Genomic DNA, 25,365 nt, shown 5'->3' with positions numbered 1-25,365 from the left:
GATAATGTGATAAATATATAGCTATATATAGAAATTTTATTGCAATTATCAAATAAATGTTGGTCTTAGATTAAAATAGTTTCATTCAAACATGAAATGTATGTATCAATGATTTAAATGTTATAAACTATTGAAATGTATTTCATTTCCAAAGGAAATGCTATTAATTCCTACTAACAGTAATTGTGTCTTACATAGTAAGTCTGTCTGTTTTTAAGACTTACACACACCCCAACATGAGTGGGATTTATAAAATCAAAATCTTTGACCTTAGCAGCCAGTACTCATCATTAGTATCATGTAATCAAATCAGGGTGGAAGCAAAAAAGTATAAACAGGAGAAGGAAAATTGAAGAAAATAGACAAAATATGCCTTACTATTCTCAGGAAAGAAGATTTGAATCACTTTTGATTAGAAACTAGAAAATGTTTTGGTTATAGATTTCCATGTACTGTAACTAACTGACTGATAGAAATATTGTAATGAACTGAATTAGAGTATTTTTCTGTAGGTTTCACATTAAATCATATAAACATACAGGGCAACCTTTTCCAAATTCCATTTTAATCAGGACACAATTCATGTTAAGAATGATCCCTATTACATCCACTGGTCTATGAGTTAACCAGGGCAGGGACCAACTCTAGTTTGTCTGTAGTTCTAAATCCAGCTCCTAACAGAGTGCCAGTTAGAATAGATCATACCATGTCTATTATTTCAGGCTAGCTAAGGATAGTCTCTCTCTTCAAAATCAGGCTAAGAAGTACTTTCTCCAACTCTTCCTTAACCAGCCATACTCTATTAATCTTAACACATTGAAAATTTTACATTAAGCTGACTTTAAAATTTTAAAATGTCTTTATGCTTAATTTGAAATGAAACTAATACTTTTAAGGAAAGGACAGGAACAATATTTCTACTCTCCCTTGTATTGTCTATTAAAAAATATGACATGGACTTGAGACAAGTGTCAAAGAAAAGTTTTAGAGAGAGGCAAACAAGAAATAGAAGTAATTTGGCATTGTCACTAAAGAATGACAACTTAATCCAGTAATATCTCCTTATCATATGTGCTGACAATGCAAACAAATGATTAAGCTTTTGGTGTGCAGTGGACACTCACACCAATACAGAAGTGTTTTCAGTGTTAGAAATCCTCATAATGGTCTGCCCATGCTTTCCTCAATAGTACAAGGCTACAATTAAGTTGCATTATTATTATTTTTTAATTTGTAGAAAATAATCCATCCCTAAATAACAACAAAAAGCACATCAGTCTCATCCTATATAATTCCTTCTATTGCACTAGGTGAAAAGTGACCAATGGAAAGTCTTCTTGGATGGAATCTGAACATCTTTTGACTAATGGTGTGATGGCAGAAATATCAAACATTTGCTAAAAACAAGTTCCATCTTTTTGAACTTCAACTAAAATTGATAACACATGTTAGTACCAAGTTCTGAACAGGACTGTGCCCCCAGCTTTCTGCTACTTTGAAGATCAGAGACTCTCTCACCTTCTCTTGTTTAAGACCATCAAGCTCAAAACCACACCATTAAAATTGTTTATGGCTTAATTCAAATAAATGAAAATATAATTATTGAATAAAGGGCTCTCTAACTTGAAAATGATACATTATAATAGACTTAGTGTTTCAAAGCACATAATTAACAGCAATAATAAAAAATTATCTTTAAGCCAAAAAGGAATTGTTTTCAAGAATTTTCTTCTACACTCCCAGATTAACTGGTAAAATCTTCTCAAATTCAACCAGAAGTGGTCATTTAGATTGCATAGTTCTATTCCACCTAAGAACATATTCTTATGGAATCTTATTTGATCTTACAAGGACCTGGAAGTAATAAAGTAGAACTGCTAATTCCATGTTACAAGTTACAAGCCTCTGGGAGTGGTTTGATTTGTCAGATGTCTCACAAACCAGTAGAGCTGAATCAGAATTTGAACTCTGACCCTCTGATTCTTAATCCAGATACCAATATGATTTCTTTTCTTCTTTAAATACAATTTGTTCATTAAATTATAAGCTCTGTATCTCTAGGTGTGTGTGTGTGTGTGTGTGTGTTTCTGAACTTTGCAGGTAGATTGTTTTAGCAGTCATATACTCTCAGGAAACAAATAAAATGATAGGAGTGGATTAAATAATTTATTTGGTGAAAAAATTGCCTTGTTTATATATTAAATACAACTTATTAACTTTATTCTAAGGCATTTCTATTTCCTCTAGCTGTAACAGGATGCCAGACTTAGAGCTTTTAAATATGCCACTAAAAGAGTTCAAAATCTAATTCTAGGTCTGCTACTCTATTACGCTTGCACTATATGAGATGACTGGGATTTATATAGTCAGATTTGGCAGTCTCTTGCATGCTTATTTGACCAAGGAGATATATGAAATTTAGAACTTTCACTCTAAAAATAAGGCAGCTGTAATTCATATTAGAATGTTACAGACTCCTACTTGAATAAGATATTTAATGTATAATACCTGTGATTTTTAAAGGTCCTTTTTTTTCTTAATGCATTTTTTCCTGCATTTTGGTCTCAGGGGTTGTTTTATGGATTTCTTTGCCAGGTGAACATAATTCTTATTTGATTATTCCATTTATATTTAAAGAAGATCTTCTTTATATATATATCTTTATATCTAAAGAAGATCTTCCACAATAATTATGGTTTAATTTTGTTTATCATTCAGTAAATGAACTTATAGGAAACAGCTAGCAAAACCAAACAGTATAATAATAACTCATAACACTGGGAACAAAAAAAATTGAGAATCTTGAAAATTGACAGTTAAAAGAAGAATGGATACATAAATACAAGTGAGTTTCCTCTCCCAATGGGCTCAAGATCTGAAGGACAACCACTTGGTGAGAATGATATGGAGGAAAATAAAAGGTTAAACGACTATTAAAAACCCAGTGAGACATGATTCTATAATTTGAAGGATATTAAGTAGAATACTCTATAGATATGGTCTTGCCCTGAAGGAACAAATATTTCATACTTTTTCCCAATCCTTAGTATTTTTATTATAAAATTTTTATTATTAAATATTAATAGTATTTTTATTATTCATTTTTAAAAATTAAAAAGACATTTTTCATCAGAACTTATTTTAGTGTTACAACTAATGTAGCCTCATTTTTAGGAGTACAGAGGGAAAAATATGCTTCTAAGAAGACTTAATATGGGCTTATAGTTTATGGTTAAGTTCTCCTACATTGTTAAATTCTTAACCACACTTATTATATTAAAAAACTCTAAAGGAAATCAAAGTATATTGCAATTATACCATGCTCTTGTGAGTAAGGAATTGCCTTTTTACTCATACAAAAATGATAATAGGTATTAGTGCCATTTGGAAAGTGCTCCACGTAATGTTAAAGAAAAATATCATTGTGAAAAATATAATGTGCAATGTCTGTTGGTAACCACAGAATATGTAAATATGGTGCCAATGAATTATCCCCTAAAGGATGCCAAATTCCCTGCCATATGCTGTCTTTCACTCTAAGAAGTCTGCTACTGCCAATTTAGCTTATTCTTCATCTTGTGCCCCAAAATCTTGAGAAAAACAACATCCCAGAGCATTCTCAAGAGGTTTTCATTGGGACTGGAGCCAAAAATCACATATCTGTCTCATGGGATCCCTTTTGAGCCTGGATGGAGAAACCATCATGGAAATAATTTCAGATCTCTGTCGCAGGCTGTAAGCCAGAGCTTCCCCAGAGTAGTCAAGAATCCATCTGGGACTCTAGATGAGAATTATTTGAAATCCACAGAGAATGAAGAAAAGGGTTTGGGTCTAATGTGATTCCAATCTTTACAGCTCAGAAGCACTCCCAAAACTCTCATAATTTCCCTAAAGCCAGGGGGGTAAATATTTGGAAGCTTAAATGAAACTAGTGAACAGTAAAAGAAAAGGCAGCTAGCCAGGAGTTCCCAGCAATTTCTGTCAAAATTGAGTCATTGTTTTCTCCTTGCTACTCTACATGACAGAAAGTTCTACACGATTCACTTAACTGTAGTTTAATCAGCATGTATTACTATAGTCCAATATTTAGATCCTAAATTTTTAAAGCTTTTTAAGGTCTACAATAGCACTGTCAAAATAATACTAGTTAAATGTCTTTGGTCTCTTGTCAAAGAAATACATGTTAACCCTAAAACACTGAGGTTTTGTTTTTGTTTTTTGATTTTTTTTTTTCGTTTTGTTTTGCTTTGTTTTTGGTTAGGACTAACAGGTACTCATGAAAAAAAGACCCAAATTCTTAAATTATTGACTTTGGGTTTAAACAACCTCTGCTCAACATACACAAAATCAGTCTTATGACTTCACTTACTTTTAGTAACAACTCCCTCCAGTCTAATGATATTGGGATGGTCAAACTGTCCCATAATGCTTGCTTCTCCTAAGAAGTCTCTCCTCTGCTTTTCTGTGTAGCCCACTTTCAGGGTCTTGATGGCCACTGAAATCTCTTTTTTTGAAGGAAGTTTTAAGCGACCACTGCACACCTCTCCAAATTCACCTGTTAGAATGCAGAAGAACAAAACAAGAAAAGGTAAGAAATTATATTATAAAAAATCACCAGTAGGGAGCAACTGTTTTCCCTTAATAATTCCAATTCAATAATTGACCTGCAAGATGTACACTTGTAGGCCTCCAAATTATTTTGGAAGATGGTAATAAGAAACTCCAGGACATCCACACCCTGGTGGAAAATGGACCTTGTGATAAGCCTCATGTATTTTGAAGTACTACACTATGAATAATGACATATGAAAGAATAAGAGGGAAGTCAAAAGTTATATCTATTAGATTTTTTCATTCCTTGTTCTCATAGTTACCATTTCCTCAGGATAATCAACCAGCACCAGCACCATATAATGGGTTAAACATTGGATTAAATTTCAGATGTTTATCAGTATTCTGTTTTTACCAGGGCCAATTTAGCTATAATTTCCAGCTCTCTGAAAATGGGAATAAAAGAATAAGCTATCAAGTCATTTTATGGAGTAGGGTGTGTTGTATTATTCACATACTAGTTGTAAAGTGCTCTGGGGCTCTGGAAAGAGAAAAATAATCTATCAGTATTGAATCGTATCTAAAGAATTACTGTAGAAATATTTTCTTAGATCCAATGTCTTCAATAAAAAAGTTGTCTTAAATGCACAATCAGAATTTGTTGAATATGGAGTGTTGCTGATTTTTACGTAGTCTAATTTAATTGATATAAAATTGCCTAGAACTAGTTTGGTCACTATCTTCACATACATTGTTATTGAGAAGATTCACCCATAATGCTTTCATTTGATTTTGAGCTCCTTGAGAGCAGAGATCCTTTACATTCATTTCTCTGTCTCCACTGCTGCCACAGTGATTGCCATAAAGTAGTGCCATGTATTGATTGTTCCTCATTCAAGGAAGAAATCCTAATATTGTGCAGATTATTACACGGGTTTTGTACAACATTTTAAAAAATAATTTTTAACAGCAAATGAAAGGTTTTTCTGAAAAGAAAAATTACATGATCAATTTTTAGGCTCTCTATGGAATGGAAAAACATTTTTGGTCCAACCTTTTCACTGTGAGTTTTTGTACAGGGCCCATGCCCCATGGGTCAGCCAGAAAGAAGGTGTCAAGTAGTGAGATACTTCTCTATTTTTCATCCAAGTAAGTCCTTCAACCACAAAAGCAGCAGGTTGTCCTAATGATTTATCAGCTGCATCCCTACAAATGACTTGCTTCTCTCCAGAAAGTTCTAAACTCCCTTAGACTTGACCCTCCCTTGCTCAGGAATCCAGTCTTGCCACTGTTTTCAAAACAATGACTTGTACTGTAACTTGTCAAAGTCGCTTAATGTCCAAAAGCAGGTATTCATACATTTATTTAATAAATATTCATCAATTGGCAACAGTATTACAGATACTATGAAAAACACGGAGATATAATGGTAATAAAGGCAGATCTAATTTCTTCCCCTCAAGGAAGTACAGAGATGATAGTAATATCTGCAGCTAGGGTGTTTTTTAGGATTATAGGGAGAATTAGGGGCAGAACTTGAGAACACTCAATGATCTTTTTTTAAATCAAAGGAAGAATATGCCATTATAGATGTGTGAGCATTAGGAGAAGTTATGATGCAAAGTAAATCATTGTTAAAATTTGTAAACAAGACTAAGAGTTTCTTTCTTTATGCAGAGCTATCAGAACATTGCCCAAAACCCCAGTTCACTTTGTGTAAACATTAAGTTTGGGCAAACCACAAGGAGGCATCCATCATGAATTTTCATATTCTGAAAAAAAGTTCTGCCATTATCATGGATCAATAGGGTGTAATGGATTGTGTTTTAAATTTGGAAGTCATGACCATTTATTCTAAGTGACAGGTCACTTGTTAGTTTACAGGACAGACAGTACAGAACTGTGAGATAGAGCATGGATTCTGGAGCCGATTGTCTAGGGTCTAATTCAGTCTCTGTCACTTATTATCTGTGTGATTTTGAGTGACTGTCTTAACGTCTCTGTGCCTTTGTCTCCTTATCTATAACATAGGGACACCAATTTTGTCTACTTCATAAAATTTTTGTGCAGTTAAAGGAATTAATGTACATAGAATGCACTTAGAATGGACTTAGAAGAGAGCCAGACACATAGTACGTGCCATCTAAGTGTTAGCCATTCTTCTCTGAGTTCAAACTTACTTTAAGAAGGATAAATATCTATCTACTTCTTAAGAGTTAGATCAAGGTGAAGAATAAATACTAAAGTTCTTTTTAAAGTGTCAAATTCTGTATTAATGTAAAAAGAGATGGTTGTGATGATCACGGTGATAACAAGCTTAATGTCATATTGGACAAGTACTTGTAAAGGAAAGAATGTTGTGAAAGTACCTCACTAGGGAGATCAAGGGGAAGAGTTTGAATTTCAAGTGGCCCAATTAGTGTTTCTTCCTTTGTTCTCAGTGGGAGAGCTGGACATATGGACATGTTATCTACCTTCAAAATTCAGAAAATGGTGCTTCAGTAATGCTAGTATTTAAAAAAATCATAAAATTTAGAAATGTGTTTATTTTATCTGATAAATACTAGAAATTGTCACAAATAGATTATACTAGACATAGAAACGTTACATAGTAATTCAATTCTCTTTATAATAACTGTTCTCAAAAGAACAGTGTTGGAAAAATTAACAAAGACTGGACAAATGCAATGCCTGATTTTTCCATCTAGCCAATTTTACATGGTTCAATTAACTTTGCACCTGTAAGAAACAAAATTTAGATCCTGTCATTTCTAAATAAAAGCACAGCTACAAGAAGTTCATTTGAGAAGATACTACTTGATTTTTTAAATAATTAAGTGCATCAGTGTTTATTTGCCCTTTGAAATAAAATATGCTTTATGAGAATGGGTACACTGTATTTTGATTTAAGGTACAAAATGCACAATTGCTCAAAATAAAATTTCTTATGCTAATTTCATTTAAAACAGGAAATAATGCACTTGTGTTTAAGTGGAATGACCCTCTGCACTAGTCAAAGCCCATTCTCCTTCCACTGTTTTAATAAGAGAAGAAGAATAAAAAGACACACTGAACAATGTTGTTGTGTCAGCTAAGCACTATACATGGATTATCTCGATTCATCTTCAAAAAAATCTTAGAAGGCACTATTGTGATCATTAGTGTCTAGCATAAACTTTGAAGTTGAAAAGTACAAGCTTCAGATTTTGGCTTCCTAATTAATATCTATGTGACCATGGGCCATTCACATTTTCAGCTTTTGTTTCCTCATCTGGTGAAATGGAGATGGTAATACCTATTTAAAAGTCTAATAAAATTAAAATCATGTGAATGTCTAGCACAGAATAGGAATTAAATATTTTCTACCTTCAGGAAACCTTGAAATAATGGTTGGATTGAGGAATAAAATTAGGAATTTTGGTCATTATGAATTCCTCACTAACAAAATTATACTACCTTGAGAAAGTTAATTCATGCCTCAATTTTAATTTTGTAATTTGCAGTATGGTTATAATTCTTCTGGTTTTTCCATGTATAAATGAGAGTTTCTGTTATATCTATTTCTTTGTATAAAATTTTTGACAGAAAACTAAAGAGTTAGTTCACATATAGTCTTCCTGTATATTTAATTGACTGTGAAAGTTTTGTCATTGAATAAAAGATTCAGCCTTTTAACAATAGAAGATAGGTGCTTAGGGAGGGTGGCAGGGAGGGAGACACAAGAGGGAAGAGATATGGGAACATATGTATATGTATAACTGATGCACTTTGTTATAAAGCAGAAACTAACACATCATTGTAAAGCAATTATACCCCAATAAAGATGTTTAAAAAAAAAAGGAAGATAGGTGTTAATCAATTTAGCATGATTACTAATTTTTTGTGGACAACATTATTTTTTTTAATTTTAAAAGGTATAGGAAGTGGGTAAGAGTATAAATGAAAGAAGGCTGGTCATGCGTGGACTGTGATTGAAGTTGCTGTAGAAATGGTTACATGCAGGTTCATTATACTATTGTACAATTCCATCTATTTTTGTAGACATTTAAAATTTTACCAAACAAAATGTTAAAAAATGATAGCCTTCAAAACCTTGATTTCATATTCTATCTTGGTAATGACAAATCATTTAAAGGCTAATCAAGACAGACTAGAATTGGGAGTGCATTTTATAAAGAAATCTTCCAGGTGAAGCATAACCAACCTTGAAGATATATATATTTGCAAACAAAATAGGCACAGTTTTATAGCTCTTAATGTGGGAAATGAGACTATTGGCTGCAAAACTCCGAAATGGCGGCATATGTCTAATTTTTTACAAATATGTTTGAAGAAAGAAAGGAAAAAGAGGATCTGTTTTAATCTTTAATGAGCATCAAGGATTATTAGGTAATTCAGTACAAATAGTCTTTCCCTTTATCTCATTGATGAGATACCATTTTTAATGAGTATGTTTTGTCTCACACTACTATGTTCTAGATACCTGGCTTTGTCAATAACATCTGTATATATAAGCTTTTATTAATGCAGAAGGCCCCAAATTTCAAGGTCACAATATGTTTGACCTTCTGGACATTGGTTGACCTTCTCTCATCACATTCTCCAGTTGAGTGTGCAAAGTCTTTTGCTGCATATGCTACGGCAACTTCCATGCTGGAGAACAGTGCACTCTTGTGGGGCAGCATTAAAACCAGCATGACAAAGCCCCTCTGCACCATGGAGTAGTTGACAAAGCAGAACTATACAAATGAAAGAGTAATCAATATATATCTGGATTAATTTAGGCTGAATTAACATAGATGTACAGTGAATGTGTGTATTCTTAAGTCTTAGATTGTGAAAAAGGAAGTACTTATTCTAGTTTCCTTTTATGAATTGCTAGTTTCATATTTTCATATTACCTGCACATGTGAATTTTAGGAGGATATAACATTAAGAAAATTAGAAGAGAAGATTTACGAAACTATCATTTTATTTAGATAATATATGAATTACTCAGATTATCCTGCTTGAATAGTAAATACTACTTGAGTTATAAATAATTCTTTAGTACATAGAAAAAGAAACAGAAAATTATATGCACATTTGTGTAAAAAAGCATCAGTCATATATAGAGTACTTGCAGAAAATGTGATCTGATATGATATGCATAATTCAAAAAGTTCATTTTTCATACTTTCACTCTATTTCCCACATAGACATAACTAGTTCGTGTTTGTTTTTAGAGCAATATTGAAGAATGAGATGACTGTGTACAATTATTGTACAATATTGTTTATTTTTACTTTTGAGTAGTAGTTTTATTAAAATGCACACTGCATATTCTGTGAATGCCATATGTTTATGTGTAATTTTATAAAATACTGTTATTTTATAAATATAATTTTTTGGAAATACTCAACTGCTATTAATAATACCTATAATATTTTAGAAATACGCAACTGTGACACCTATTAACACTCCATAGGTGTTTGTTAATGAATTTGTGATTGAGCAAATTAATAATTAGAACAAAAGTATGTCTATATGAAAACAAGCTTCAACACAAATACTTTAAAACTATATACCATTACAAGCAAGTATTAAAATGGAGCACTTCACATTATTTAAACTATCCTCTCAATATAGTTGTGATGGAATTTGTATAAAATATGTCTTTTATTTTATTTTGTGTTGTCTTTGTTTTTTAATTCCAAAGAAGATTCTAGAATTACTTTTTCTCTACAAATCAAAATTTTCACTTAGTGGGCTCATTTAAAGTAAGACACACTTTTATCCTGTTATCCCCATTTAGCCAGATAGACTTTGTGACACATGATCAGCATAGCCATGGAGAGATTGAGCTGCGGCGGCTGCCCGCTCTGAAATTCAATAAATAGAAAGCTGGCCGTGGTCTCTGAGTCTGTAGGTCTGGCACCTTTGAAATCATTACATTCCATTAAATACTCCTTCATTTATTTACTGCCTGCCTTTTATCATGAAATCAGAAAATGTCCATTTTCATAGCAATATACTTTGGCCTGAGAACCTGAGCAGTCAATCTCAGGCAGCATTCTTATGCATAGCTGTAGACTTGTAATTAACATACTAGGTTGACAGTGAGATTACTGCGGTCATTACCTGCTCCAACAACTTTGTCAATGGATATGTTGGTGGCATCCAATTCCTTAGCAAACTCATGAACTGCTTGGGTAGGGTCTTCGTAAGTGTGCGGGTCAACGTAAGTCCTGAGACCTGGAAGTTTTACTGTTTAAGGAAAGGAAGAAAGGCATTTAGGAAGAAAGGCATTTATAAAATCTTTACCGTGCGAATTTATGATAACATTATTGGTTTTTAAAAAAATCCCCATGACATTAAACCGTAATGAAACAGAAAGAGGTGCTACAATGAACTTTCTCTGTAAAAACACTAGAAGGAAAATGGACATTCAAGGAGGGGGTTCTTGAGGAGAGAAAAATGGTTCAGAATTGAGTAGGCCTAGTCATTACTACCAGTAGCAGCAGTGAATGAATGCCATCACACTATCACACGTTTGTGACTCTGTAAACAGTGTGGTAACCAAATATCTATTATAGTGTCGCATGTGACAATAAAGGAAAGCTTGTGACATACTTTCATAAGGCGGAATAGCTGATGTAATTAGAGGATATAAAACGGCATGTCTTTCATCTGACACTATTCTGCTTTTATTAACAGTCACAATCAAAATTCCCCACTGCATTTATAGATTTACGTTAAGCTGTGAGTTTACATATACATAATATGGGTATTATATGTATATACTAATATAGTTTAAATTAACTGAAATCTTATTATGTAGCTTTTCAACATGGTTAAAAGCAATATAAGTGCTCTCTATAAGTTTAATAATTGTGGTAAGGAGCTAAATTCCAAACATAAATCATATTTATAGCTTATTAAATATAAACTTTCTTCATAGTATATTTATCTATTGAATTTTTTTGAAGGTGAAAAATTTTCATGATGTTCTGCAATTAAAATAGCACAGACAAAAGATACAGGAGAATCATTTTGGATTTGATATAATATTAATAAAATTCCTATCATTTGGAAATATAATTCATATTTGAAACAATTTGGAATATTCAAGAAACTAACTTTCTCTGAAAGAAAACTAAATTTTTAAAAAGGAAACCTAAAATCTATTAAAGTACATAAACATGCTGTAACATTAAAGGACACTGTAATTTAACTGCCACAGTATATATACTAATAATATTGATTTTGATTTTAATTTTCATAATGGTGAATAATATTAGTAAAATTATTTTAGCAAGGGACATGGATTCTTTCTTTTTTTTCTATCACTTTTTCCCAGCTTTATTGAAATATAATTGACATAACATTGTGTAGGTTTAAAGTGTACAATGTGATCGTTTGATACACATATATATTGTGAAATATTTACCACAATAATATTAAAACATTCCTCATCTCACATTATTACCTTTTTTGTTGTTGTTGTTAGCATGAGAATGTTAAAACTCTACTCTCATAGCAACTTCCTAGTGTACAATACAACCATGTTAACTAGAGTCACCATGCAGCACCTTCGATCCCCAGAAGTTGTTCATCTTCTAACTGAAAGCTTGTACTGTTTGACCAACATCTCCCCATATTCCCCATCCCTCAGCCCCTGGCAACCACCGTACTATTTTGTGTTTCTATGAGTTTGATATTTTTATATTCCACATGTGAGTTCATAAAGCATTTGTCTTTCTCTCTCTGGCTTATTTCATTTAGCAAAATACCTTCAAGGTCCATCCATGTTGTCACAAATGGTAGGATTTCCTTCTTTTATATGGATAAATAATATTCCATTCTATAAATATACCTCATTTTCTTTATCCATTCATCTGTCAGTAGACACTTAGGTTATTTCCATGTCTTGACTGTTGTGAAGAATGCTATAGTAAACATGGAGGTGCAGATATACTTTTGAGATAGTGATTTCATTTCCTTTCACTATATACCCATCAGTAGGATTGCTGAACCATATTGTAGTTGTATTTTTAATTTTTTGAGAACCCTCTGTACTTTTCCAATATTGGTGATACCAATTTACATTCCCACCAACAGTGCACCAGATCTCCTTTTCTACACATCCTTGTCAGCATTTGTTATCTTTTGTCTTTTTGAGAATAGTCATGCTAACAGATGTGAGACAGTATCTCATTATGATTTTGATTTGTATATCCCTGATGGTTAGTGGTATAGAGCTCCTTTTTATGTACTTGTTAGCCATTTGTATGTGTTCTTTGGAAAAAATGTCTATTCATGTCTTTTGCCCATTTTCTAATTGGATTGCTTGGGTTTTTGCTGTTGAGTTTCTTATGTATTTTGAGTATTAACCTCTTATCAGATATATGGTTTGCAAATGTTTTTACCATTCTATAGATTCCCTTTTCTTTTCCTTAATTGTTTCTTCTGCCGTGCAGAAGATTTTTAGTTTAATGTAGTAATGCTTGTTGATTTTTGCATTTGTTGCTGGTGTTTTGGGGTTCATATCCAAAAATATCATTGCTAAGACCTATGTCAATGAGCTTTTTCTCTATTTTTGTTCTAAAATTTTAAAAGTTCAGGTCTTATGTTGAAGTCCTTAATTCATTTTGAGTTACATTTTGTGAGTGATGTAAGATGATGGTGTAGTTTCATTCTTTTGCAAATGAATATCCAGTTCTCCCAACATCATTTAGTGAAGAAACTATCATTTCCCTATTGAGTATTCTTGGCTCCCTAGCTGGCCATATGCATGAGTTTAGTTCTGGGCTCTCAATCCTGCTCCATTGGTCAATGTGTCTGTTTTATGCCAGTACCATACTGTGTTTATTACTATAACTTTGTGATATAATTTGAAATCTGGAAGTGTGATGCCTCCAGCTTTCTAAGATTGCTTTGGCTATTTGAGGTCTTTGTAATTCCATATGAAATTTGGGATAGTTCCTTCTACTTCTCGGAAAAATGCCATTGGGATTTTGATACAGATTACACTGGATCTATAGATGGTTTAGGTACTGGGGCCATTTTGACAATATTAACTCTTTAGATCCATTAGCATGGGCTATCTTGCAGTTTATTTGTGTCATCTTCAATTTTTTTTTTAACATCTTTATTGAAGTATAATTGCTTTACAAGGTTGTGTTAGTTTTTGTTAATAACAAAGTGAATCAGTTATACATATACATATATCACCATATCTCCTCTCTCTTGCGTCTCTCTCCCACCCTCCCTATCCCACCCCTCTAGGTGGTCACAAAACACTGAGCTGATCTCCCTGTGCTATCCAGCTGCTTCCCACTAGCTAGCTATTTTACATTTGGTAGTGTATATATGTACATGCAACTCTCTCACTTTGTCCCAGCTTACCCTTCCCCCTCCCCGTGTGCTCAAGTTCATTCTCTATGTCTGCATCTTTATTCCTGTCCTGTGCCTAAGTTCTTAAGAACCACTTTTTTTTTTTTTTTTTTTAGATACCATATATATGTGTGTCAGCATACAGTAGTTGTTTTTCTCTTTCTGACTTACTTCACTCTGTATGACAGTCTCTAGGTCCATCCACCTCACTACAAATAACTCAATATCATTTCTTTATATGGCTGAGTAATATTCCATTGTGTATATGTGCCACATCTTCTTTATCCATTCATCTGTCAATGGACACTTAGGTTGCTTCCATGTCTTGGCTATTGTAAATAGAGCTGCAGTGAACATTGTGGTACATGAATCTTTTTCAATTATGGTTTTCTCAGGGTATATGCCCAAGAGTGGGATTGCTGGGTCATATGGTAGTTTTATTTTTAGATTTTTAAGGAATCTCCATTCTATTCTCCATAGTGGCTCTATCAATTTATGTTCCCACCAACAGTGCAAGGGGGTTCCCTTTTCTACACAACCTCTCCAGCATTTATTGTTTGTAGATTTTTTGATGATGGCTATTCTGACTGGTGTGAGGTGATACCTTGTAGTTTTGATTTGCATTTCTCTAATGATTAGTGATGTTGAGCATCCTTTCGTGTGTTTGTTGGCAATCTGTATATCTTCTTTGGAGAAATGTCTGTTTAGGGTCTTCTGCCTATTTTTGGAATGGGTTGTTTGTTTTCTTGATATTGAGCTGCATGAGCTGCTTGTAAATTTTGGAGATTAATCCTTTGTCAGTTGTTTCATTTGCAAATATTTTCTCCCATTCTGAGAGTTGTCTTTTCCTTTTGTTTATGGTTTCATTGGCTGTGCAAAAGCTTTTAAGTTTCATTAGGCCCCATTTGTTTACTTTTGTTTTTATTTCCATTTCTCTAGGAGGTGGGTAAAAAAGGCTCTTGCTGTGATTTATGTCACAGAGTGTTCTACCTATGTTTTCCTCTAAGAGTTTTATAGTGTCTGGCCTTCCATTTAGGTTTTTAATCCATTTTGAGTTTATTTTTGTGTATGGTGTTAGGGAGTGTCCTAATTTCATTTTTTTACATGTAGCTGTCCAGTTTTCCCAGCACCACTTCTTGAAGAGATTATCTTTTCTCCATTGTATATCCTTACCTCCTTTATCAAAAATAAGGTGACCATATATGTGTGGGTTTATCTCTGGGCTTTCTATCCTGTTCCATTGATCTACATTTCTGTTTTTGTGCCAGTACCATACTGTCTTGATTACTGTAACTTTGTAGTATAGTCTGAAGTCAGGGAGCCTGATTCCTACAGCTCCATTTTTCTTTCTCAAGATTGCTTTGGCTATTCGGGGTCTTTTGTGTTTCCATACAAATTGTGAAATTTTTTGTTCTAGTTCTGTGAAAAATGCCATTGGCAGTTTGATAGGTATTGCAATGAATCTGTAGATTGCTTTCAGTAGTAGAGTCATTTTCACAATGTTGATTCCTCCGATCCAAGAACATGGTATATCTCTCCATCTGTTTGTATCATCTTTAATTTCTTTCATCAGTGTCTTATAGTTTTCTGCATACAGGTCTTTTGTCTCCTTAGGTAGGTTCATTCCTAGGTATTTTATCCTTTTTGTTGCAATGGCAAATGTGAGTGTTTCCATAATTTCTCTTTCAGATTTTTCATCATTAGTGTATAGGAATGCAACAGATTTCTTTGCATTAATTTTTTTATCCTGCTACTTTACCAAATTCATTGATTAGCTCTAATAGTTTTCTGGTAGCCTCTTTAGGATTCTCTATGTATAGTATCATGTCATCTGCAAAGAGTGACAGTATTACTTCTTCTTTTCCAATTTGGATTCCTTTTATTTCTTTTTCTTCTCTGATTACTGTGGCTAAAACTTTCAAAACTATGTTGAATAATAGTGGTGAAAGTGGACGACCTTGTCTTTTTCCTGATCTTAGAGGAAATGGTTTCAGTTTTTCACCATTGAGAACGATGTTGGCTGTGGGATTGTCATATATAGCCTTTATTATGTTGAGGTAAGTTCCCTCTATGCCTACTTTCTGGAGGGTTTTTATCATAAATGGGTGTTGAAATTTGTCAAAAGCTTTCTCTGCATCTACTGAGATGATCATATGGGTTTTCTCCTTCAGTTTGTTCATATGGTTTATCACATTGATTGATTTGCATATATTGAAGAATCCTTGCATTCCTAGGATAAGCCCCACTTGATCATGGTGTATAATCCTTTTAATGTGCTGTTGGATTCTGTTTGCTAGTACTTTGTTGAGGATTTTTGCATCTATGTTCATCAGTGATACTGGGCTGTAGTTTTCTTTCTTTGTGACATCTTTGTCTGATTTTGCTATCAGGGTGATGCTGGCCTCGTAGGATGAGTTTGGGTGTGTTCCTCCCTCTGCTATATTTTGGAAGAGTTTGAGGAGGATAGGTGTTAGCTCTTCTCTAAATGTTGTACAGAATTTGCCTGTGAATCCGTCTGGTCCTGGGCTTTTGTTTGTTGGAAGATTTTTTTTTTTTGCGGTACACGGGCCTCTCACTGTTGTGGCCTCTCCCGTTGCGAAGCACAGGCTCCAGACGCGCAGGCTCAGTGGCCATGGCTCATGGGCCCAGCCTCTCCGCGGCATGTGGGATCTTCCCGGACCAGTGCACGAACCCATGTCCCCCGCATTAGCAGGCAGACTCTCAACCACTGTGCCACCAGGGAAGCCGTGTTGGAAGATTTTTAATCACACTTTCAATTTCAGTGCTTGTGATTGGTCTGTTTATATTTTCTATTTCTTCCTGGTTCAGTCTCAGAAGGTTGTGCTTTTCTATGAATTTGTCCATTTCTTCCAGGTTGTCCATTTTATTGGCATACAGTTGCTTGTAGTAATCCCTCATGATTCTTTGTATTTCTGTAGTGTCAGTTGTTACTTCTTTTTCATTTCTAATTCTGTCGGTTTGAGTTTTCTTTCATTTTATCCGGTTGAGTCTGGCTAGTAGTTTATCAATTTTGTTTATCTTCTCAAAGAACCAGATTTTAGTTTTATTGATCTTTGTTATTGTTGCCTTCATTTCATTTTCATTGATTTCTGATCTGATCTTCATGATTTCTTTCCTTCTGCTAACTTTGGGGTTTTCTTGTTCTTTCTCTAATTGCTTTTGGTGTAAAGTTAACTTGTTTATTTGAGATTTTTATTGTTTCTTGAAGTAGGATTGCATTGCTATAAACTGCCTTCTTAGAACTGCTTTTGCTGCATCGCATAGGTTTTGGGTCGTCTTTTCATTGTCATTTATTTCTAGGTATTTTTAAATTTTCTCTTTGATTTCTTCAGTGATCTCTTTGTTGATTAGTAGTGTATTGTTTAGCCTCCATGTGTTTGTATGTTTTACAGATTTTTTCCAGTAATTCATATCTAGTCTCATTGTGTTGCAGTTGGAAAAGATACTTGATATGATTTCAACTTTCTTAAATTCACCAAGGCTTGATTTGTGACTCAAGATATGATTTATCCTGGAGAATGTTCCATGAGCACATGAAAAGAAAGTGTATTCTGGTGTTTTTGGATGGAATGTCCTATAAATATCAATTAAGTCCATCTTGTTTAATGTATCATTTAAAGCTTGTGTTTCCTTATTCGTTTTTATTTTGGATGATCTCTCCATTGGTGAAAATGGGGTGTTAAAGTCCCCTACTATGATTGTGTTACTGTTGATTTCCCCTTTTATGGCTTCTAGCATTTGCCTTATGTATTGAGGTTCTCCTATGTTGGTTCATAAATATTTACAATTGTTATATCTTCTTCTTGGATTGATCCCTTGATCATTATGTAGTGTCCTTCTTTGTCTTTTGTAATAGTTTTTATTTTAAAGTCTGTTTTGTGTGATATGAGAATTGCTACTCCAACTTTCTTTTGATTTCCATTTGCAAGGAGTATCTTTTTCCACCCCCTCACTTTCAGTCTGTATGTGTCCCTAGGTCTGAATTGGGTCTCTTGTAGACAGCATATGTATGGATTTTGTTTTTGTATCCTTTCAGCCAGTGTATGTCTTTTGGTTTGAGCATTTAATCTGTTTACATTTAAGGTAGTTATTGATATGTATGTTCCTATTACCATTTTCTTAATTGTTTTGGGTTTGTTATTTCAGGTCTTTTCCTTCTCTTGTGTTTCCTGCCTAGAGAAGTTCCTTTGGCATTTGTTGTAAAGCTGGTTTGGTGGTGCTGAATTCTCGTAGCTTTTGCTTGTCTGTGAAGGTTTTAATTTCTCTGTCAAATCTGAATGAGATCCTTGCTGGGTAGAGTAATCTTGGTTTTAGTTTTTTCCCTTTCGTCACTTTAAATATGTCTTGCCACTCCTTTCTGGCTTGCAGAGTTTCTGCTGAAAGATCAGCTATTAACCTTATGGGGATTCCCTTGTATGTTATTTGTTGCTTTTAATATTTTTTCTTTGTATTTAATTTATGACAGTTTGATTAATATGTGTTGGCACGTTTCTCCTTGGATTTATCCTGTATGGGACTCTGCGTTTCTTAGACTTGACTGACTATTTCCTTTCCCATATTAGAGAAGTTTTCAACTATAATCTCTTCAAATATTTTCTCAGTCCCATTCTCTTCTCTTCTTCTTCTGGGACCCCTGTAATTCGAATGTTAGTGTGTTTAATGTTGTCCCAGAGGTCTCTGAGACTGTCCTCAATTCTTTTCATTCTTTTTTCTTTATTCTGCTCTGTGGTAGTTATTTCCACTCTTTTATCTTCCAGGTCACGTATCCGTTCTTCTGCCTCAGTTATTCTGCTATTGATTCCTTCCAGAGAATTTTTAATTTCATTTTTTGTGTTGTTCATCATTGCTTGTTTGTTCTTTAGTTCTTCTAGGTCCTTGTTAAACGTTTCTTGTATTTTCTCCACTCTATTTCCAAGATTTTGGATCATCTTTTCTAACATTACTCTGAATTCTTTTTCAGGTAGACTGCCTATTTCCTCTTCATTTATTTGGTCTGGTGGTTTTTTACCTTGCTCCTTCATCTGCTGTGTGTTTTTCTGTCTTCTCATTTTGCTTAACTTACTGTGTTTGGGGTCTCCTTTTCACAGGCTGCAGGCTCGTAGTTCCCGTTGTTTTTGGTGTCTGCCCCCAGTGGCTATGGTTGGTTCAGTGGGTTGTGTAGGCTTCCTGGTGGAGGGGACTAGTGCCTGTGTTCTGGTGGATGAGTTTGGATCTTGTCTTTCTGTTGGGCAGGTCCATGTCTGGTGGTGTGTTTTGGGGTGTCTGTGGCCTTATTATGATTTTAGGCAGCCTCTCTGCTAATGGGCGGGGTTGTGTTCCTGTTTTGCTAGTTGTTTGGCATAGGGTGTCCAGCACTGTAGCTTGCTGGTCGTTGAGTAGAGCTGGGTCTTAGCATTGAGATGGAGGTCTCTGTGAGAGCTTTTGGTGTTTGATATTACTTGGAGCCGGGAGGTCTCTGGTGGACCAATGTCCTGAACTCGGCTCTTCCACCTCAGAGGCACAGGCCTGACACCCGGCCGGAGCACTAAGACCCTGTCAGCCACGTGGCTAAGTAAAACTTTTTTGGCCTTTCATAGGTAACCTGACTCGGACAGAATGGACAGAGATGGGTAGGTGGAACTCGTAGAGTCGCAGGCACCTCCAACACGTCCACTCTGGGCAGCTCCTCCCGGAGAGCCGCGTGTGACTTACACAGGATCCCCAGTTGGGACATGGATTCTTAATGGTGATATATTTTTTCATTTGGTACACTATATTATTGAAGGTGTTTTTAATATCCTACTATAACAAATAAAATCAGACACTATCTTTTTCTGATATCACTTTTTTTTAAAATGTATTTATTTATTTTTGGCTGCGTTGGGTCTTCATTTTTGCATGCAGGCTTTCCCTAGTTGCGGGGAGTGGGGGTTACTTTTTGTTGCCGTGTGTGGGCTTCTCATTGCAGTGGCTTCTCTTGTTGCAGAGAACAGGCTCTAGGGCACGCAGGCTCAGTATATGTGGCACACGGGCTTAGCTGCTCTGCAACATGCGGGATCTTCCCAGACCAGGGCTTGAGCCCATGTCCCCTGCATTGGCAGGCAGATTCTCAACCACTGCACCACCAGGGAAGTCTCTGATATCACTTTTTAATAGAAGAATCTTACTGGCAAAATTGCAGCTGAACATTCTGGAATTACTGAAGATTCTTCGAGCCAGTTTTGTATAATAGTTCATATGAAATAGGTGTAGGGACTGTGATGACAGCAATTGTTCCTAAGAGCCTTCATCACAATGGACATTTGGCCAATGAGTCCAGGATTTCAGAGTCTGGGCTAAGCCATGATTAGTTTGTTGATCTACAGGGTGACTTTGTGAATGCCATGTTACCTCACATAATAATTTATGTTCCTGGGAAGTTTCCATAGAGGTTTTGAGTAAAAAAATATAGGCATAAGAATAAATGGATTATGAAAGATGGGAGGTAAAGACTATTTTCCTTAGCTACTTCTTCAGATGTTTTTTTGTTTTGTTTTGTTTTTTTGGTACGCGGGCCTCTCACTGTTGTGGCCTCTTCCGTTGCGGAGCACAGGCTCCGGACGCACAGGCTCAGCGGCCATGGCTCACGGGCCTAGCCGCTCTGCGGCATGTGGGATCTTCCCGGACCGGGGCACGAACCCGTGTCCCCTGCATCAGCAGGCAGACTCTCAACCACTGCACCACCAGGGAAGCCCTCTTCAGATGATTTTGAGACAGCAAAGTGGGAGTGGGAGGTGAGGGAGCACATGGAAAATGTAGGAGAAGATAGGTCAGTGCCACTCCTCCCTCTGCCTGGTGTTGACCCTGACACACAAAAGACTGGCCACTCTCCATCCAGAGGCAGAGTGTAGATAATTTGAGATGACACCCATATCTAGGGAGTCAACATCCACTGAAATGGGGAAATAGTAAGTTTTTTGCCCTTTCTTTGGGCAAACTGTGAGTGGAGTAGGTTTTGAAGAATTCTACTTTTCTATTTCTTCCACTTTGAATAGCACAGCACAAAGAATCTGCTAGGCATCAGAGAAAGAAAGCTCTGGAAAACTTGCTCTTCAAGTGCCTAGCATTGAGTGCCTGTTATTGTAGTTAGTGCCCAGTAAATGACAGAGACTATCGCCATTATCAGTATCTTCATGTTAAGAATGCTTATTCACAAATATGAATATCATTGAGGTTTCCCAGAGACAGAATTTGGGCTTAGAAATGCCTGTTTCTTTGGAGCTCATGCATCAGTTTGTATGCTTCTGCTGTTTATTATAAACATCATTTCTTTCTATAAAAACAGTCTTTAGTACAGTGGTCTACTATAATTTATTATCACACTAAAACTATTTCTACATTATCGGTACTAAAACACTTTACTGTTGAAACAAGAAACAGATTAAGGAAAGCTATCATACTTTTCTTGCTTTGGGGTAAGGAAAACAGTAAAAGTAACCATAGATTTAATGAAAGACGTTAGGAAATGAAGTCTTCTCAGAATCTTTTTGTTTAGTCAATTTGGTTACATTTTAAAGAAGACAGTCAAATGGAGGCTAGAATATGTGATCATCCAATTTTGATTTTCCACTAGTCATAGTAAAGTCAGGAAATAGTAAGGTAAGAAAATCTAGCATTCCTTTCCAAGGGAAAAAATAGCACTTTTAAAAATAAGGTGAAAATGAAATTTTTTTTCTGGTAAACAATCACAAATATTTTACCTTGTTGAACTTAAGGAAGTCAATTTGGGAGAGACTTACTGGCAAAATAGGGGTATGGGGTTAAGAGATACGAATTACTACATATAAACTAGATAAGCAACAGGATATATTGTTATCGCACAGGGAATTATAGCCATTATCTTGTAATAATTTTTAATGGCATATAATCTGTAAAAATCCTGAATCACTATGCTATACATCTGAAACCAATATAATATTGTAAATCAACTATACTTAAATTTAAAAAAGGAATTGACAAAGAAGATTATGAAATGAGTTGTTAGGAGCAATGTCTCAAACATTTTAAATAAGTGCTGGCTTCAAACAGCCTTGAAAGTGTGCTTTAGAGTTACCATTCCGTTCCTGTCAGCCCTAGAGAGTATATGTATTACTAACTAATCTAAAAATTCCCAAATAAAATCCCAAATAAAATCATTCCCAAATAAAATCAATCAATTCATTGTGATTGATTAAAGTTAAGTAAATTGCTTTTCTATCTGCATGACATTTAGGGAAACAATACAAGTATAAACACACACACACATCTCCAAGAAAAATGGCCTGTTCACTGTGGGAGCTTTGACTGCTGATTTTTAACTGCTGTCCCCAGAGGTTCCAGGAATCAGGTGATTCAGGATGCAAGCACATAATCCCTTCACACCAATAATTAAGAGCAACACACAGAGTAACTGGGCTGTGTCAAGAAAACCAGATAATAAACACATGCACACGTGTTAAGCTGCACTACTTTACAGCTCATTTTGTGCAAACACAGTAATTTACATTTCCATTTTACCAGCATGAGTTGCCCTAAGGATAGCAAAAAAGTAAAAAGGCCCAGCCAGAGAGGGCAAGGGGACAGGATCTTAGGAGGTGAAACATATTTCTTTCCTTTTGAAGCAATATTATAGGATTTGTAACAAGGCTGGAGGGAATAGTTCATAGCTAGAGCTTTTCAAAGTAATACGAAATAAATGGTCTGAAATAAACCAGCTGTAGCATTAAGACGCAGAAAGTTTATGACATGCATATACTTTATGCCCTTGCAGCTAGGATAAAACACATTTCTTTTTTGTTTGGCTATCATAAGGATATTATACATTTGAAGAAAATTTCAACAAACTCCACCATAAAAAGCAACAGCTAAAGCAGATTGAAGTGATAGAGAAACCTGCTTACAACTGGCACACAGAAATTTATCAGTGCTGCAAGTTCACGAGGTGTATAATTCCTGTATAAAGAACCAAATCAATATGGTCTTGCCCTAAAGACAATATTTACATCGATTGTCCAACTCAGATTGAGAACAACTTAATGCACAGGAATGCAACTACTCTGTCTAATTTATGCATGGTGAATGTGACTCAGTGTTTTGTGGGATTGTGAAGAAAAAGCTAGATAAATATCCTGTGATTTGTTCATGCGCTCTTTTAAGACTTTTGAGTTGGTAACCTAACTAATCTGGAATGAGATATTGATATTAGGAAGGTGACACTTGGGCTTCTTTGTGAATTATTCTACAATGGCTTCAATGAGATGGACGAAACAAACAGTGCTCTCTGCAACCTCTGCCATTCTGTCCATCCTACTTCAATTTACATTTTGGAAAACATTTTTTTTTTCAAACTACTATATTCCTCCTACATGGTAGCAACAGGTCATCAAGTTTTTACTGTCAAGCTACAATTTTTAGATGGAAAGCCAATTACTGATACAAAGTATGTTGAACTGAAAGTTATTTTCAGAAAGCAAAAGTGAAAGCCAAAGAAACTAATGCTTACAAGACTATATTAATTCCATTGAGATTATCTGAGAGCATGTAGGCATGAGTATGGTCTCTGTACTAATTTCCACGAGAACATGCTATTCCCTTTAAGGCTGGTGATTAGTAATTGCCACAGTAACCCAGCCATAGTTTGGAAAAGCAAAACACCTGGAACGATTTGTTTCACCAGAAGAAAAAGAAATGAGTCTTTTTATTAGACATAAACACTTGGTTTCTTAAAAGAGTATTTCTTTCAGAGAAATATTAAAAAGAGACTAAATTGATTGGTATTAAAATAAGGGGCAAAAGCCCTGGCTTTCCTACCAGTTGGATATCATGTAACTCCAAAATAAACAGTTTATTCTAAAGGCTCTCCCCTGGTTGGTTGACAAAGTGGAGTAAGCCGTTTCACATAAACAGAGGTTGTTTATATTTACTTGGCAGTTAGGAAAGGGAAAAGGCTCCTATTTAGATTTTAGCAAATAGTTAGTAATAAGGAAATTGAAGATATGCTTTGCCTTTCAGCCACGCGGAGCCGACTATAGTATCTACTCCCCATCATGTGCGTTATTTGAATATAAACCAACAGTTACCCTTCACGTTAGCTTAAGTATGCTGAAATGCAGCCATGTAAAAATTACTTAATGCAGAGCCGTGGATTCCCTTCTCTGTTTAAAATAAATTTGACTTGCTCAATTTTCCCATAAAACTACTTTTGAATTCTCTTTGTCAGGGGGGAAGTTATCCAATTACAAATCAACAACTGCTAAAGCTGAAATGGTAAAGCCAAAACGGCAGCAAATAGTTTAGAAACTTACAATGTCCATTCCCAAAATGAAGTCTTTTTTCATCCGCACCATGTTTTGACTTGTTATAGCCACAAAACCTAGAGGTAAATCAAAGGAAGAGAACACAGAAAGAAAATATACTTAAAACAGTTATGTATGTTCAGAATGCGCAAAGCACAGAAAATAAAGCATTTTGCACAAACAATTAAATGCTTTAGTGAAAGTTTAATGACTTCATATTTTCCAAATCCTCTAGAGAAAGCCTCTTTCTCTGGGGACCCTGGAGAGCTGCCTAATGAGGAGATATGGAGAGATGCTACCCCACTGTGCAGACCCCTTCAGTTCAGTTTTTATAATGGCCCTAGAAAGTGTTTATAGTATTTTTTTTAAAAAACGACTGCTGTTAGAATGAATGAAGGGTAAAGTTTCCATTGTTAGTGATTAGTGCTGTGCAGTGTTACCAGTGTTCTGGGTGAGAAAGTGTCAGGGAAATCTGGGGTGTATTTGATGAGAGAAGGGATAATTGAAAAAAGAAAGTAAAAACCAAGAGTGAGGTCAAAAGAAGTGGTGGGTGTTGGAGACTGGGGCAAGAATTTAATGAAAAAAAGAAACTCAAAACTAAAGATGGAGAATCAAAAGAAAGGGAGGAAAAAAAGAAATATCTACAAGTAGAGACATTCTTATTGTTAAAATATTTTATTGACTACACTTTTCAGATTTTAGTGGCAATTGAGGGGAGCAAGCAATGCAATAATGAAAGTAAGTCATAAAACAGACTGTGAACTCACCTCCCAATCAAAATGTAGGTGACGACTGCGAGGAGAATAATTGCTACTGCCGCTGAAATGGCAATCATTACCACTTGGCTATTTTCCCCGGAAATGGAGAAAGCTGTGAGGTTGGAGAGAAAAAATAAGAAACGACCAGGCATTAACACATCATAACTAACATCTACGTGAAAATGTTGATAAATTAAGTCCTATTTATTTTGCTTTTACCTAAAATATGGCTTCTTGTCTGATACAATGTAAAAAGAATTCTTCACTGAGTGTAAAAAATAGACATTTTGTATAATTTTACTTGAAATTTCTGATTAATAAGATTAAATACTCTGCTTTCACTGACATCAATCAAAACTATTTGGGCA

The 25,365-nt window shown here is 35.0% G+C and overlaps 1 protein-coding gene across 3 annotated transcripts in view; it reads right to left on the bottom strand.

Moving 5' to 3' along the window:
* The window catches only part of EPHA3 (EPH receptor A3), a 364,171-nt gene that overhangs the window by 47,546 nt on the left and 291,260 nt on the right, over positions 1–25,365 (bottom strand). For all 3 annotated transcript variants that reach the window (XM_029214327.1, XM_029214330.1, XM_029214328.1), the window contains exons 8-11: positions 25,007–25,109; positions 24,249–24,316; positions 10,672–10,797; positions 4,370–4,555 (exon numbers count right to left, since the gene is read on the bottom strand). In XM_029214327.1, the coding sequence (XP_029070160.1) occupies positions 4,370–4,555; positions 10,672–10,797; positions 24,249–24,316; positions 25,007–25,109 (483 nt within the window). The remainder of the gene's footprint in view (positions 1–4,369; positions 4,556–10,671; positions 10,798–24,248; positions 24,317–25,006; positions 25,110–25,365) is intronic.

This window comes from Monodon monoceros, unplaced genomic scaffold (assembly GCF_005190385.1).
Source record: "Monodon monoceros isolate NGI ecotype Baffin Bay Population unplaced genomic scaffold, NGI_Narwhal_1 Super_Scaffold_11, whole genome shotgun sequence".
NCBI lineage: Eukaryota > Metazoa > Chordata > Mammalia > Artiodactyla > Monodontidae > Monodon > Monodon monoceros.
This window is presented reverse-complemented; position numbering and strand designations above follow the sequence as displayed.